Source organism: Cibotium barometz, chromosome 46 (assembly GCF_041138505.1).
Source record: "Cibotium barometz isolate CiBa-2024 chromosome 46, ASM4113850v1, whole genome shotgun sequence".
In the NCBI taxonomy this organism is placed as follows: Eukaryota; Viridiplantae; Streptophyta; class Polypodiopsida; order Cyatheales; family Cibotiaceae; genus Cibotium; species Cibotium barometz.
The window spans coordinates 27,623,692-27,641,398 of NC_141091.1; the positions used below are offsets into that span (position 1 = coordinate 27,623,692).

General features: G+C 47.4%; 1 protein-coding gene across 6 annotated transcripts in view; it reads left to right on the forward strand.

The window, feature by feature from the left end:
* Positions 1–17,707, forward strand: part of LOC147612084 (uncharacterized) — a 53,695-nt gene that overhangs the window by 17,080 nt on the left and 18,908 nt on the right. For all 6 annotated transcript variants that reach the window (XR_015263649.1, XR_015263650.1, XR_015263651.1 and 3 more), the window contains exons 4-5: positions 13,078–13,293; positions 13,410–17,627. Coding sequence is in view for 3 of the 6 variants with exons in the window: in XM_086783960.1 (XP_086640086.1) it covers positions 13,078–13,293; positions 13,410–17,627 (4,434 nt within the window). In the remaining 3 variants the exon portion in view is untranslated. The remainder of the gene's footprint in view (positions 1–13,077; positions 13,294–13,409; positions 17,628–17,707) is intronic.

Sequence of the window (17,707 nt, forward strand, 5' to 3'; positions counted from 1 at the left end):
CTCTGGGCTTTCATCTTTTGTCAGTGCATGAGGTATGCAAGACTGGCTTTCGGGTGGAATTTGAGGAGCATTCAATTGCTCTGAGGGACCGTGAGACAGGCAAAGTTGTTTGGGAAGGCGGTGTGGAGAATGGCATCTACAAGCTCTCTGCACTCTCCTCACTGTTGGGGAAGGCGTTATGCCCACCCTTATAGTGTGTACAAGCCCATAAGTTATAGTACATAGTACACTTAGTACTTTTAATGTACTAAGTGCACTATGTGTACTAGTGCAATATACATGTGTGATAGGGGAGTCACACACTCACTTGATGAGTTGACTTATCCCCACAACTCTTACTCTCTCTCTCTCTCTCTCTCTCTTGTTTCTCTGTGTATGTCTCCCACACAAGTGAAACCCTAACTGTTTCTCCCCATCAACTGGTATCAGAGCCCTGGTTTAGGGTTTGTTCTCGAGTGCTGAATCACTGGCTCGTAGGGGATTCTTCTTCTCCCATTCAATTCAGTGTGCAAGGCAACCAGCAGCTCGACTCTCCAGCAGCTGCTTTGCCACAGTAGCACACAGTCGAGCCAACAATCTTGAAGGGCGAAACCAAGGGGGCAGGCGTGTCAGGCGCCTACTGCAACCAAGGCGTGTGAGGCGTGTCAGATACGTAAGCCAAGGCGTACAACCGAATAGAGGCAAGGCGACGTCAAACGTGTAGAAGGCGCACGGCGAAGCAAAGCGAAAGCAGCAAGCACGTCGACTTCAGGCGTGTAGAAGGCGCACGGCGAAGCAAAGCGCGAAGGCAGCAACGTGTTGGGCAAGCAGGCGTGTGCTGTCTGTGTGAGCGTTGAACGCTGGGCGTCCATACTCAGGCGAACACACGAGGCGTGGGTCGCAGTGAGTGTTATCGCTGGACGAGCATTACCCGCCACCACCAGGCGGAGGTCATTTTGCAAAGCGACGACGAGCTGTCTTACTACGACGATGAGGATACTGCCATCGCCATCACCAACGCCATATGTGCGGTCCTTCGTGCTGCTGAATTAGTACTACCCGCTCGCCCGCTCTAAAAGCGTAGCTGCTCGTGCTGTTTCTTGCAGAAGGCGTACGAAGCCTGTCATCTTGTCTCAATGCATTGCTGCCCGTCGCCTGTCATTTTGTCTCCACGCCTTCTGCAGCACGCCTGAGGAGAGCTACGCACTTACGCTTCTGTGTATAGAAGCTCCAACCAGCTGCAGTTCATCTGCACACATTTTCAGTAGCATCAGCATCAAGCATCAGCACCAAATTCGCCTGCAAATCAGAGAAAAATCAAAAAATTACAAGGTATTTTCCTCAATTTTTTTTTGGGATTTGCAATTGAGCAAGTACAATCAACAATTGAGCAGGTACAGGTGCCCAATTGCTCAATTTTTGAGCAAAATTGGCAAAATTGGGTGACATTGGTCACAATCAGGATAAATTTGCAGGAAATTGTATGTCGAAATTTGGGGCTTTTGATGTAATTGTGCAATTAAGCACTCATACATGCTGTATGATGTGAAAAATTGCACATTTGGGCAAAATTGCAGCAAATTGCCTTGCAAATCAAGGGGCTTTTGTGCCGATTTGGTTGATTTGCATGCAGGCAATCGCATTTGATGCTGTGGATAATGTGTTGATGCCTTACAAGCACTCAATGTGCCTGTAAATCAAGGGGCTTTCATGTATTTGATGTATATGTGGCCAGGGGGAAGCATCGTGAACACTCTGGATGCCTTCATGTGCCTCAATGTACCATGTATGATCAGCAATTGATCTTAAATCAAGGGGCTTTTCAAGTTCGTATGCTTGTTGAGCTTGGCAAAGCAGCAGGCAAGCCATTTATGCCTTGAATCCTCAAAAATCAGCTTGCAGTCAAGGGGCTTTTGCCCAATTTCTGTTCGGGACTGTTTTATGCAGTGTACAGGACTGTAAAAGTCTGATTTTCACTCATTTGGACAGCCAGGAGAGCATTTATTGCTATTGTACCTGCTGGTACAGATTTGGCACAGCTTTGTGCATGTTTTGTCATGGCTGTACACTGTTTTGAGTGACCAAAAGGTTCAATTTCAGCTGCTGAACTTGCCGGTACAGGTTTGGTACATCATTGGTGAGCACTTAGTACTGCTGTACAGTACTTTGGAAGGGCAAAAGAGCACATTTAAGGTGCTGTCCAAAATCTGCAGCAACCAGATTTTGGTGATTTCATCACAAAAGGTGGGAGAAAAGTTGCATTCTTGCTTCCGCAGTGGGAGATAAACTTTGGGAGAAAAACTGTGAGCACTTTGTGTGCTTTTGGTGCAGTGTTTGCACATTTTGCAGGGAGTCAGGCATTGACAGGTTGCATTTTGCTATGGCAACCACAGGTGACAGCTCTTCATTGCTTCACATCAAGAAGCTTGAAGGCTCGCAGAATTATGATATTTGGCAAACCCAGTGCTACAATGTGTTGCTTCAGAAAAAGCAGCACAAGCCTATTAAAGAAAGGGGTGTGATGCCCGCTTCTCTTACTGCTGAAGAGTGGGAAGATATGGATGAGCTGGCAAGATCTACTATCATGTTGTCTGTGTCAGACTCATTACTTTTCAGCATTCGTGAAGAGAAGACAGCTTGGGGAATGTGGCAGAGATTGCAGGACTTGTATGCCCAACAAAGTGCCTCAAGCAAAGTGTATTGGTTGAAGAAACTCATAGGTCTTCAGATGAAGGAAGGGGCTTCTATGACAGCCCATCTCAATGAGTTTAATGGTATTGTCAGCCAAGTCATTAATCAAAAGTTGGCAATGGACGATGAGTTCAAAGCCACTTTTTTGTTATGCACTTTGCTAGAGAGTTGGGACACATTTAGGACAGCCACTAGCAATTCGAATGCTATGCTGTCATATGCAGATGTTGAGGGTGCTCTTCTTCAAGAAGAGATGAACAGGAAGAACAACTCTGTTGGAAAGTCCAATGCAATGAATGCACGTGGGAGATCCCAGCAAAGGGGGAAAAGCCAAGAAAGGGGAAGGAGCAAGTCTCGCTCCAAAAAGGATTTGGAATGCCATTATTGTGGCAAGAAGGGACACATTAAAAAGCAATGCTACAAATGGAAAAATGATCAAAAAGAAAAGGGAAAAGGCAAAGACAAAGACAAGGATGAAGCCAAAGATGTAAAGCCAAAGGGCAAAAGTGGAGTCAAGATTGAAGAAATCAATGTGTCACATGCAGGTGGCAGTGAGGATGAGGTCCTATTTACTTCTTCACTTGATGCCCATTCACTTCTTACAGGTGGTCATGGTATGCACTCATGGATCATTGATTCAGGTGCCTCCTTTCATGTCACAGGTTGCAGAGACTTGTTTGTCAGGTACACTGCTGGCAATGAAGGAGTGGTTTATTTGGGTGATAACCATGCATGCAAGATTCTTGGCAGAGGTGATGTGAGGCTTGTGTTTTCAGATGGCTCACAGCTTATGCTCCATGATGTCAGGCATGTGCATGAGATCAAGAAGAATCTGCTTTCTACTGGACAGCTTGATGATGCTGATTATGTTACCACATTTGGTAGTGGAAAGTGGAAGATTAGTAAGGGCTCACTGGTTGTTGCCAGAGGCTCTAAGGTGGACACTCTTTATTTCATGCATGCAGGTGTTTGTCACCATGCTAATGTAAATGCAACCGAGCTGCCGGAAATTTCTATGTGGCATAGCCGGTTGGGACACATGAGTGTCAAGGGAATGGAGCAATTGTCTCGTTTGGGTTACTTGCCTTCTCTAAAGTTTTCAAGTTTTCAGTTTTGTGAGCATTGTATATATGGTAGGCAACTACAGTGCCCCCACAAGAAAGCTCTTGGACAGAAAGATGCACAGTTAGAGCTTGTGCATACAGATGTATGTGAGATGCCTCAGCTTTCTTTGGGAGGGGCAAAATACTTTGTGTCTTTTATAGATGATGCCACACGCAAGGTGTGGGTTTATCCTCGTCGTTTGAAGAGTGATACATTCTCAGTGTTTCAGAAGTTTGTTGCTCTTGTTGAGAATCAAACTGGCAAAACACTGAAGGCTTTGCGTTCCGACAATGGTGGAGAGTATACGTCCAAACAATTTCAGGACTTTTGTGATGCTAAAGGCATCAAGAGGGAGCTCTCTACTCCTTATGATCCTCCACAAAACGGGACAGCAGAGAGGATGAACAGGACCATACAGGAGAAGGTCCGTTCTATGTTGTCACATGCTGCATTACCTCATGGTTTTTGGGCTGAAGCTGTTATGACAGCCGTTCACCTTATAAATAGGTCACCTAACACGAGACTTGGTGGGAAAGTGCCAGAAGAAGTATGGACAGGGAAGCCTCCGTCATACAAGCACTTGAGAGTGTTTGGTTGCGTTGCGTACGTGCACATACGCAGGGAAATGCGCACCAAACTTGATCCTAAGTCTCACAAATGCATATTCCTAGGATATGGTGACAGAGGTGAAATGGGGTATAGACTTTGGGATCCCATGAATAGAAAGATCATACGCAGCAATGATGTCATTTTTGATGAAACATGCATGTATAAGGAGCCTGCAAGGCAACAGGAGCCTAGCAGAGTCATCTTTGATGATGATGGACATCATGGACAACAACAAAGGGCTGTAAATCAGCCATTACAGCAGGAAAACCAGCCCTTAAATGGTGCTGAAAATGGTCCAAATGGACAGCCACAGATGGCAGAAGATATCCCTATGGATATACCACAGTTAGAGGATATACCGGGCATGATTTTTCAGCCTTATGGCATGGAACAGGAGCCACCAATGGGTGATATGCAGGCTGGACAGCAACCTGCAAATGATGGTCATTGGGTACGGAGGTCCACTAGACCCTCCAGAGCCCCTGACAGGTTTGTTCCAGGGGTTGACTATTTGATGCTTACTGACTGTGGAGAGCCCTCATGTTATAAAGAGGCTTTACAGAGGGCAGACAAAGCTCTATGGGAGCGTGCCATGAAGTCAGAGATGGATTCTCTGCATAAAAATGGAACTTGGAAGTTGGTGCATTTGCCTGCAGGCAAGAAGGTTTTGGCATGCAAGTGGGTATACAGGCTCAAAGTTGCATCAGATGCAAAGCCAAGATACAAAGCCAGGTTAGTGGCTAAGGGCTTCAAGCAGGAATATGGTGTGGACTTTGATGAGATCTTCTCTCCAGTGGTCAAAATGACCACACTTAGAGCTGTGTTGGCTTTGGTTGCACATGATGATCTGGACTTGATTCAGATGGATGTGAAGACTGCTTTTCTTCACGGTGATCTCCATGAGGAGATATATATGCAGCAACCAGAGGGTTATGCAGTGAGTGGAAAGGAGAAGCTTGTATGCAAGCTGAAAAAGAGTCTTTATGGACTCAAACAGGCACCAAGAGAATGGTATCATAAATTTGGTACATTCATGAAATCACAGAAATTCAGGAGAAGTGACATAGATCACTGCTTGTACACCAAGAAAACTTTGGATGACAGTCTATTGATCCTCATCTTGTATGTTGATGATATGTTGATTGCCGGGAAATCTCGTAAAGAGATGGATGCCTTGAAGAAGAGGCTGCATGAAACCTTTGATATGAAGGATTTGGGTGATGCAAATCACATCTTGGGTATGCGGATACTTCGAGACAGAAATCAGCATGTGTTGTATTTGTCTCAGAAGGAATACATTGGCAAAGTCTTGCAGAGGTTCAATATGGACGGGGGGAAGAAGACTAGTACTCCTTTGCCTCCATATGTGAAACTCAGTGCTATGGACAGCCCACAGTCAGATAGAGACAGGGCTGATATGGCCAAGATTCCGTATGCTTCAGCTTGTGGCAGTCTCATGTATGCCATGGTTGCTACTAGGCCGGACATTGCATTTGCAGTGGGAGTGGTTTCTAGATACATGGCCAACCCTGGCAAGAAGCATTGGGAAGCAGTGAAAGGTGTCATGAGATACCTGAAGGGCACACAGGATTTGTGCATTTGCTTTGGCAAACAGGATGCATTAGTGCATGGTTACACGGATTCGGATTATGCCGGTCATCCAGATAACCGGAAGTCTACTACCGGTTATGTGTTTACATTCACAGGAGGTGCTGTGTCATGGATATCCAGGATGCAGAAGTGCACAGCCTTATCTACTACAGAGGCCGAGTATATTGCAGCCACAGAGGCTTGCAAGGAGGCATTATGGCTATCTCGGTTAGTGGTTGATTTGGGATATACAGGGGATATTCCATTGTTGCATTGTGACAGTCAGAGTGCCATCCAGTTGGCAAAGAACCCTGTCTTTCATGCAAAGACGAAGCATGTGGATGTGAAGTATCACTTCATCAGAGAGGTGATAGAGAACAAGCAAATTCAGCTTGTTAAGATTCATACGGATGACAACCCGGCTGATCTGTTGACAAAGAGTTTGCCTTCGGAGCGGTTTGCTCATTGCAGACACTTGATGGGCATTGGATGAGGCCATTTTCAACCTTGATATGGCCTTGTATATTATCATGTACATGCTGATTTTTTCTTTTCCTTTACTTAAGGGCACTTTGCCTTTAAGTGGGAGGTTGTTGGGGTAAAGGCGTTATGCCCACCCTTATAGTGTGTACAAGCCCATAAGTTATAGTACATAGTACACTTAGTACTTTTAATGTACTAAGTGCACACTATATACTAGTGCAATATACATGTGTGATAGGGGAGTCACACACTCACTTGATGAGTTGACTTATCCCCACAACTCTTACTCTCTCTCTCTCTCTTGTTTCTCTGTGTATGTCTCCCACACAAGTGAAACCCTAACTGTTTCTCCCCATCACTCACTGACAGGCTCTTAGGTCGGAGACTTGTGGCACTTTCGTTTTGGCCACTTAAATGTGGATGCTTTGCGGCGCGCCTTCTGGGTCCAGATGGTGGTTGGCTTGCCAGATGTTGGTAGTAGGCAAGGACGCTGCAGTTCTTGCATACGTGGTAAGCAGCACAGGGAATCCTTTCCGAAGCAGCCTTCCAGGCGGGCTTCGAAACCTTTGGAGTTGATTCACATTGACCTGTGTGGACCACAGCAGATACCATCCTTGGGAGGATCTCTCTACTTCATGCTGCTTGTTGATGATTGTACCAGATTCACGTGGGTCTACTTTCTTTCACAGAAGGACCAAGCTTTTGCTCGGTTCAAGGATTTGCACGTGATGGTGGAGAAAGAGTCTGGATTTCAGGTCAAGACTCTCAGGGCTGACAAAGGAGATGAATTCTCCTCGACTGTATTTTTCCGGTTTTGTGCAGATCATGGCATCAAGAGGGAATTGGCCAATACCGGATCGCCTTCGGAGAATGGAGTTGTTGAACGTAAGAACAGGACTGTGGTGGAGATGGCGAGGACCATGCTGGAGCATCGAGATCTTCCTCGTCCACTTTGGGGTGAGGCTGTGGCAACAGTTGTCCATACCATTAACCGCTCTCCGACGACTTCTGTACCCCATATGACTCCATTTGAGGCATATTTTGGCAGGAAACCCGATGTCTCGCACTTCCGTGTCTTTGGGAGTGACGCGTATGTACATATTCCGAAGAAGCAGAGGGGGAAGCTTGACTCCAAGTCCCGCAAGCTGGTATTTGTGGGGTATAACTCTCTTTCCAAGGGATACAGGTTGTATGATCCAGAGAGGAACGAGATTGTTGTCAGCCGGGATGTGGTCTTTGACGAGCATGTTCCAGCATCCACTGTCGAGGAGCCGCCACTTCTTGGAGATCCAGAGTATGATGATGATTCCCAGTCTACCACTCCAGTTGATCCACCTCAGTTATCACAGGAGGTTGAGCCCGCAGCTGGAGTTGAGCCCCCGCGATCACAGGAGGCTCCATGATCTGTTCGAGTACCTAGGTGGTTGTTAGACACCCTTCGGGAGTCAGGTGTCACAGAGCTACCCTCCGAGTGGACCACAGAGGACGGCCCTCGAAGATCACATCGAGTCTGAGATAAAAGCAACACGGCGGAGCTTCTTCAGGTGAACTATGCTCTTATGTCTCGTATCATGCGGGATAAAGAGCCCACTTCCGTAAAGGAAGCCCTTTCACAGGATACTTGGAGGGAAGCCATGCAGGTGGAACTTGACGCCATCGAGAAGAACAACACTTGGGAGTTGGTACCGAGGCCGTCGAAGCGGTCAATCATTGGTGTCAAATGGGTCTTTAAGACCAAGTACGCGGCTGATGGGTCGGTGGACAAACACAAAGCCAGGCTCGTGGCTAAGGGTTATGCTCAGCGGCAAGGCATCGACTACGAGGATACCTTTGCACCGACAGCGCGGATGACCACGATTCGGACCGTTCTAGCCCTTGCTTCTTCTCAGAGGTGGCCCGTGTACCAGATGGATGTAAAATCAGCGTTCCTTAATGGTGACCTGCAGGAGGAGGTGTACGTTGAGCAGCCTCCAGGCTTTATTGTTCCAGGATCGGAAGGGATGGTTTACAGGTTACGTAAGGCCTTGTATGGTCTTAAGCAGGCTCCCAGGGCTTGGAATCAGAAGATTGATTCCTTCTTTATTCGGACTGGAGTTCAGAGATCGGTTGCAGATCCGAACCTGTATCTCTTTCGGGAACGCGGCATGGTCACACTCATCATCCTTTATGTGGATGATCTCATTCTCACCGGCGGTCATGTGGAGCACATTGGAGTGACGAAGGTTGCCTTGTCAAAGGAGTTTGAGATGACCGACTTAGGCTTACTCCACTTCTTTTTGGGATTGGAGATCTGGCAGACCCAGAGGGGGTTTTTCATCTCTCAGCAGCGGTATGTTCATGAGTTGCTTGAGGTCTTTGGGATGGAGAACTGCAAGCCTATTACTTCGCCGATGGACCCGAACACAAAGTTAACCATTACAGATCCTTGTGAGCCAGTTGATGCCTCGCAGTACCGGAAGTTGGTTGGTTCATTGATCTGGTTGCTGAACACCAGATTGGACTTGAGCTTCTCCGTGGGGCTGTTGAGCTCTTTTATGCAGACGCCATTGAAGACTCATTGGGACGCAGGATTGCGGATCTTGCGGTATCTGCAGAGTACGAAGGATCTGGGACTCTTTTACACAGGAGGGAATGGAGTCAAGCTCCAAGGTTGGAGTGACTCAGATTGGGGAGGAGATCCAGACACGAGGAGGTCTACTTCAGGATACACTTTTACCCTCGGCTCAGGAGCGGTTTCTTGGAGCAGCAAGAAGCAGCCAACTATTGCCCTTTCTTCGACAGAGGCAGAGTATCGGGCTGCTTGTGGTGCTGCTTGTGAGGTTGTATGGCTGCGGAGGCTGCTAGGCGAGATGGGGTTTCCACAGAGGGAGCCCACAGTCATCCAGTGTGATAACCAGAGTTGTATAGCTATTGCTCGGAATCCGGTTTTCCATGCCCGGACCAAGCATATAGAGATACAGTATCACTTTGTTCGTGAGAAGATCTTGGCGGGTGACATCTTGCTACTTTATTGTTCGACGGAGGACAATGCGGCGGACCTCTTCACGAAATCTCTACCTCAGGCTACGCTCAGGCGGCACTCCAGCTCCCTGGGGTTGGTTTCACAGCCAGGAGCTGAGAGGGGGTGTTAGAAGTCATCTCCTGTCTATTTGTATACACCAGGGCCTCTGTTGTGGGTGTGCCCGCCCGTATATCATTTTTCCACACTCCCCGTATTTTTTCCCTATTTTTCCCATTTTTTCCTAGTGGTTGGAGGGCTGCCAGGTGATGCCAGGAGCACTCTGTAGCTGGCCGACTGCATCTGTATCAGTTGTGGGCTGCAGGAGAGCTGGCCGACTTGATTTGCTCAGGCGTAGGCATCTGTTGCTGGCCGACTGCTATTTTCAGCAGTCGTGGACATTTTACACAGTCGTGGGCACCTTCTGGAGCTGGCCGACTGCTCATGTGGAGATGTATATATTGCCCCTCAGCCCCCACCACTTTCTCATTCAGTTTTTCGGGATATTGTGTATAGAGAAGAGTTTACACACCTATCTCTCAGTGTTTCTTGTGCTGATTATTTTCTGCAGTCTACTTGCTCTTGTCTACCCAAGTTTGGTTGTCATTTCCGCTGCATATTCTGACACTATCAGTATAACATCATATAAATAGGCAATCGTATCATTCAGTCATTCAGCTTACTGGAGTCAGCAGTTCATCATCATCATTCAGCAAATCATCAGTATATTCAGCATAGAGTAGAAGACATCATTCAGATCATCCTCTTGAGGAAACCAACATCTCAAGGGTGGACCTCAATATTGGAGAAGGGAATAGTCATTCATCATCAGCATGCAGCATCTCTCTCTTCTCGAGATAGATATTCATCTAGGACAGGCATAGATCTATTCAGAGATCTTCATTGTAACCATTCATTTAATATAGCTGCATTGCAGTGCATTGCATTGACACCATTGTCTATCTCTCAAGTATAATTAAGTGCAGTATAGTTAAGCCTAAGGTTGTTTTACTACGATCAATCCCCCGCATGTCACAATCCTTGATGAAGTCTTCAAACATTTGAGTCCTCCTTTTGTCTTGTTCCCTTTTGGCTCTCCAAGCAAGGAATTCCTCATCCTTGAGTATATGCTTGAATTGCTGAAAATTATTGTACTCTTTTGACGTCATGGTCGTAGTGTCATAAATAATGGATCGACGACCTTGGTTGCCATTGTAGTTGTTCCCATCCCGAAGTCCTGGATTGGCCTCATAATTGTTTCCTTCATTAGGCCCTTGGTTGCCCTCTACTCTCGACATGGCTCTGTCACCCTAAGAAAGCTTTCTCGAGGGAAATCTTGCTCTGATACCACTGTAAACCCAGCGGGGCGTGCTATGACAAATTCCAAGATCCCTCACTGGACTAGCACCAAATCCAAAGTACTCCAAGCTTGTAAACGAGGTACACAAGCAATAAGAGTAGATGATAAAATATATGATGTTTAGCCATAGATTTGGTGCCCAATCTGGAGTAGAAACAGTCCAAAAGGTCGAATAGTAGCTGTCTTATGGCGTAATGAGGTGTTCGGACCAGATCAAGTGCACGTGGTAGCACGGCAACCGCCAGACAACGTAGAACGGCAGCACGGCGGTAGCTTGTCAGCGCAAAACAGCAATGTGGCAGTAGATAGTCGGGGCAGGCTTGTACGGCAGCTGTTCAATCGGCACGTAGACAGTAGTGGGACACAGTCTCGTGAGACTAAATGGATCCGTACAACGTATGACTGGTTGATGATGATGTAGCACAGGCAGTCGGCAACGACGTTGTGGCGGTTATGAAATAAAATCCACATTTTGATGATGATGAGGAAGAGAGGTTCATACTTGTTTTATACCTGAGGGGAATCTTGCTTTTTGGCCAAAAGCTAGCCATGCTTTTGTTTTACTTTTTGCTTTGCTTTTGTTTTCCTCTTTTTCACTTTTTACAATACAATACTATTCAAATAAGGCCAACTTTTCCCAAATGCTTTTGTGCTTTGCTTTTCCAGCTTTATGGCCTTGCTCTTTGGCCCTAGAGTTGCTTTTTGAAAAAGTAGCTTTTACTTTTTGGTCTTTCTGAATCCCTTCTTGCTAGTGATGCTCCTGACTCACGGCCAACTGAGTTTGACTTTCTTAGCATGGCATACCAAGTGGGTCTTGCATGGAGGCATTCTTAGCATCCATAAGTGACATACCATATCATGTGCATGCATACCAAGTGGGTCTTGCATATTGTCTATCTCAAGTGAGGATTTCGCCATGATGTAACATCCTTTTGTGAGGATGACTTTGCAAACTCATCACTTTGACCCAATACTCATCATTGTGTATATTGTCTTTGGGGGAGGCATCATCGTATGCCCTAATGTTCCCACCTAGAGGGTGGCCATGAGAGACGACCGGCCACTCCTTGGAAAGGTTGGCCGAGGCGGAGTAGTAGGCTGTGTCGCATGGGGAGCACATCTCCGCATGGTCACCATGAAACTCGTTTCGGTGGCTTTGAAACTCATTTCACGTTTCAGTGTTGAAATGTTTCATGTGCACATTGAAACCATATCGTTTCATGTGGGGAAAAAGGTTGTGATTTTGTGTGCTTTTTAGCCTTCATGGAGCTAGAAAATGCGGCAGCTCCTGGATTAGCCATCCCCTCTTTCAAAGGAAGGTGTGGGCTAAAGAATTGGGCACCCCCTTGCGCCACCTCACCTAAGGAGGCAACAAGGCTAAAGGGTGGCGTGTCAACTTCAGCACATGGAGAGCTGGTTGTTTTGGAGAAATCGTCCTCCTTCGCCTCATCTCTTGGGAAAAAATTGATGGGGCTTCATCGTTCTTTCTTTTTCGGTGGTCCTGTTGAGATACTTGACTGCTGTGTGGTTTCCTTAGTGAAAGAGTAAGATGTAACTGTCGTGGAGTCCTGTCGGCCTGTTTTCTACAGCCAACTGCTTCATGTACGAGTATATAAGAGTTGCTCTCTTTTATTCATTCAATTATCATTCATTGCCCTATTTGCTGGCTCTTGTACTCTGTAACCTCAAGCTAATAAAGCTCTAGTTCTTGCTTGCTCTCTCTCTCTCTCTCTCTCTCTCTCTCTCTCTCTCTCTCTCATGTTTATTTGCTTCCGCCTGTGCACATTCTTTCATGAATCATGAAATCTGTATGTAAATGAGAGATTATAAAGTGCACCAGGTTGTTGCAGAACACGAATTGTGGCTCTCTTGTTACCTGTATTTTGTCTTCACAGGCATTATGCTTTACTGTTGTTCCATGAAATTTTGATGTGGGTAGGAATGGTCCACCTGTCTTAGGTGTAACTTTTTAATGTTTGTTGATTTACTTGAAGTGATTTGCAAATTTGCAGTTGCTGGCTCTCTTTAAGGTTATTCTCTTAAGAGTATTATGTCGATTTACCTTGAAGTGATTTGCAAACCCGCCATTGTTGTTGGCAGAGGGCAAGCTTGCTTTTCTCCAAACTTTTTATTTTTGCATGCTTATCGTTTCCGACTGTGTCTGTGTCAAACAAATAATTGTGACAAACTTTATCTTGGGCATCTTGGTTTTAATTGGCATTTTTGCCTAGAGTCACTGACAGGCCACTTCTGTGTTTTGCAGAATTTACAGGAGACAAATCCAGCAGTTTATGAGGCAATTGGTCGCATCGGTGTACGGTGCTTGTTTCACAAGAGTGGGTGTGTTTGGCAAGGTCTGCTATCTGAGTCAGCTGCACATTCTGCTAGCTGTGGATATGGCAACTCTCCAGTTTATTGCAACAGATGTGGAGTACAAATATTGCATCGGCAGGTCCAAGAGCATGCACAGACCTGCACGGTAAGTAAACTGGACGTGCTCATGTTAGCTGTTTTGCTAACGCACTCTTGTGAATTATTACATAACTGCACTTACGTATGTCAACATTTCTGATGATATTTTTGTCATTGCTGTAGGGTAACATGCCGCAAACTCAAGCCCAGCCACAGCCACAGCCACAGCCACAGCCACAGCTACAGGTGCAATCACAACCACAGCCTCAACCTTACGTATATCCACAAGCTTCACAACAGCTGATGGGTCAGCAGATGCCTGGTGCAATGCTGGATAACAGTCAGGTAATCCATGCAGGTATCCAGAGTGCATCACAATTTCCTGGTGGCCAAGTTCAGTCGGGGCCTTTGGGGCCTGGTGTGCAACTGCAGCATACTCCAGGAGCACCCGATCAGTCTCAGGTTCAGCCGGGTCCACAACATCAAGGACCTCCTGCAGCAGATCAATGGTACCAGCAACAGTATCAGCAATATTATCATCAGCAGTATGAACAATACCAACAGTACCAGCAATATGAACAGTACCAACAACAGTTTCAGCAGCAACAGGTGCCTGGAGCCCCAGCTCAGCAGTATGTACAAAACCCACAGCCTTATCAGGTGCAACAACCAGTAGCACAACCACTTCCAGCCATGCAGCAGCAAGTTCATGCTACTGCTCAACCGCAGGTCCAGCAGCTCCATCCTCAGCCACACCTTCCTCAGCCTGCTCATCTCCAGCTCCAGCCCCATCCACAGCAGCAGCCATTTCCTCAACAAGCTCATCCTCAGCAACCTCAATTTCAGCAGCCCCATCCCCAGCAGCAACCCCATCCCCAACACACAGGTCCCCAGCAGGTTCATCCTCTGCCAGGGCCTCCCCAACAGTTCCAATCACAGCCTCATGTGCATCCCCAACAGCCCCTTCAGCAGTTGCCTCCCTTTCAGCCACACCTCCAGCAGCAGCCCCATACACATCAGCCTCATGTGCAGCAACCCCATCCACAGCAGCCTCATTCACAACATCCTTTTCAACAGCAGCCTCCCCCACAGCTTCAGCCTCAAGTTCCGCATGCACAAATGCAGACACAGCACCAAACTGTCCCCCCTCAACATTTGCCAGCTGCACACCCATTGCAGCAGCAACCACCCTGGGAACAACCTCAGCAACCACAGCCGCCGATGGGCTGGGCTCAAAATGGAAACCCTAATATGGGACAGGTCCAAGCAGCACAGGAGCCTCAATATGCGGGTTTGCAACAAATGCATCATCATTCACAGGCTCAAGGAGCACAACAAAACGTGGCCCTGTGGCAAGGAAAGAACTTACCAGGGCAGGGTGTAAATTCCCTTGCTCATCAGCCTCAGGCCCATGGATTTCAGCAACCATTGCAGCCTCGGCCTAATGCCCATTTGCAGCCTTCTCCCCAGCCAGTGCGCCAGGCAGTCATACAAGCCAATCAAAATGTGGTTCCTGGACAAGCAGCACCTGGGGTTGCGCAAGGCCATCAAGCACCAAAGCCAGGGTCTGTAACCATGCAAAACATGAATGGACCTACTCGAAATCAGCAAATGCAGCCTGGCCAACTCTCAGAGAAGACTGCTAGCCTACCACCAAATCAACAGCCTAGCCTGCATGTGCAGCAGGATACCAAAACCAGTCAAGCTCCTCCTGCTGTTGATGGCAAGGATTCTCTAAAAACATCAGGGCCTGCTTCCAGTGAAGCTGTGGATCCTCCTCCAAGCAAGTCACTGCAGAAGGGGGACAGTCAACATGATGACCAAAGTAAGCAGCCATCTCCTGAACCCCTTGTTTCTAAAGGTGGTCCAGCGTCAGAACAAAAGGTGACACCCACTACAGAAAATAAGCTGCAAGCCCCACCTGATAAAAAAGGACCCCAAGAGGATATTAATGAGGAAGAATCAGAAGCTAAGCAAGATTCTGCTCCACTAAGTCAGCCGACTCAGTCACCTACAAAGCCTCCTCAAATGCAGCAAATTCCTCCACAAGTGCAGCAGAATTCTTTGCAACTACAGCAGAAACCGCAAAAGCAGCAGAGTCAGATTCCTCCACAAACACAGCATAGTCAGAATGCTCCATCATTGCAGCGAAATCAGAGCCAATTGCAAGGGCAGCACAATCTTAATCCATTGCAGATGCAGCAGAACCAGAATCTTTCACAAACCCATCTGAATCAGATTCCTCCTCCCTTTCAGCAGAAAGCGCCACAATTGCTGCAGAGCTTACCACAACTGCAGCATCAGGCTCCTCAGCTGAATCAGGTACAGTCTCAGGTGCCACGCCCAAATCTTCACCAACTCTATCATCAGTCTCCGCACCAGCTACAGCACCAGTCACCTAAGCAAAAGAATGCAATGGAATTCCAGGGGCAGCAAATACAGGAACCTTTATTGCCCAGTTTGCCACAAATGGGTGGACTTCCAAGGCCACGTGCTCCTATTCAGCCTCAGCCTGGTGTAAATGCTTTTCTCCCAGTGCCTAATCCGCCTCTTCAGAGCGCCCCTAGGCACCTACCAGGAGAGGCTATGTTCGGAATGTCTCAGTTTATGAACCCCCGTCCGGGTGCCTATCCTGAGCAAAAGCTATCCTTACCAAGTCAAGTTGGGCCAGCACCACAGCAGCAAAGTTTAGCTCAGGGAATCTTGAAGGATCAGCCACCTCAGTGGCGGCCAAGCGGGCCTGGGAGTTTTCCGAGGGAGCCTCAGTCGCCTTCTCGTGCACCGTCTCCTTTGACTCCATCACTCTTAGCTGGTGGGCCGCAAAGAGGTTATCTGGATCCTGGCAACCAAAATTTCTTGCCACCACCTCCCCCAATGGATGCTGCAAAGCCACTGTCAGTCGATCACAGCAGACATCTGATGGAACAGATTGCAGCATTTGAAAACGAGACAAGAGGTGGAAAGAACACTGAAAGTGAGAAGTTTTCAGGACCCAGACCTGAAGATCCTTTTCTAGTAGAAGCTCAAAAGAGATTACATCAAAGGTCCATGTTTAGGCCAGAACCACCGCCGCAGCATCCTGGTTTTAGAGATGGAAGTCCACCTAGGGTCCCATTGGAGATGATGTCACGTTTTCCATCAGGAAGTTCCCTTGACATGCCTCCTAGAGCACCACCTCATCCACCTTTGGGGTCAGACATGGAAGTTGGGGCTAGACCCGGGATTCCCCCTGAAGTTGCTGCAGGCCGCGAATTTTTAGCGAGGTCTGGGTTCCCTCCTGATGTGCCTGGAGGACATGATTTTCCAGCAGACTTTGGTCTATCTCATCGGAAGCATAGTGATTTTGGTGCTCAGCATAACCCCTTGGAAGATATGGGTTTACGATCAAGCTTTTCGTTAGACACGGCAGCTCATCTTAAATACCAACAATCAGATGCATTTCGCCGAGGCATGTCACCTGATTTTGGACCCAGATCTGGACCTGTACCAGACGGTGGTTCCCGACGCACCCCTCTGCGGCCGCCTTTTCAGTTGGATAGCGATTCACGACCTAAATTTCATTTGGATATGGATGCCCGGCCTCCATTTCAGCTTGATGGTGATTCCCGCTCCAGATTTCCTGATATGGACCCTCGGCCTTCCCTTCTACTAGACAATGACTCGCGCCCGAGGTTCTCTTCAGATTCTGATCTTCCTCGCCCACCATTTCAATTGGATGCTCATTCTCGGTCCAGGTTTCCTCCAGATAATGAACGCTCTGGGCTGCATTTGGATGTTGATCAACGGTCTAAGTTCTCTTTGGATAGGGAGCCCAGGTCCAGGTTTGACTCGGATGCTGATTCAAGACGTAACTTTGAGTCACGTTCAAGTTTATCCTTTGAGGAGAGGTCTCGACCTGGATTTTCTACTGAAGTGGGACTGCAGAGTCGATTTTCTGGTCCACATTCAGACATTATGGGTGGGCGTCCAGAGGGCCTTGGATTGCCTACAGACTTTTTTGGACCTCGAGGAGATAATTCCAGGAGCAGGGCTGATTCCATCTCATCTATCCGCAGCCCTGGGAGAGAACCTGTATCCCTGCCATCAAGAAGGGACCCTTTTAGCTCAGGCTGGCGGGAACCATTTGCTCTGCCTGGGCACTTTGAGTCTTTACATGGAGGGCCACCTTTGCATGCCCCACCAGATCTCGGCCGTGACACCTTTAGGTTTGAAGATCCTCGTGTAAAGGGGATGGATTTGCATCCAAATCCTCTTCTACATGAACCTGTGAATCAAGGAAGACCATTTCATCATGTTGGGCGTGCCCATCAATTGGGTGGTCCAGGGCCAGGATTTCCACACAGTTTTGGATTGCACAGGCCTCCACTTGGGTTTCTAAATGGGGGTCCATACTTTAAACCAGTAAGTTTTTTTTTTCTGGGAGTGTGCTGCTTGAAATGGTCTTGGCAGATTACATTTACCTTATTGGTGATTTTCCTTAC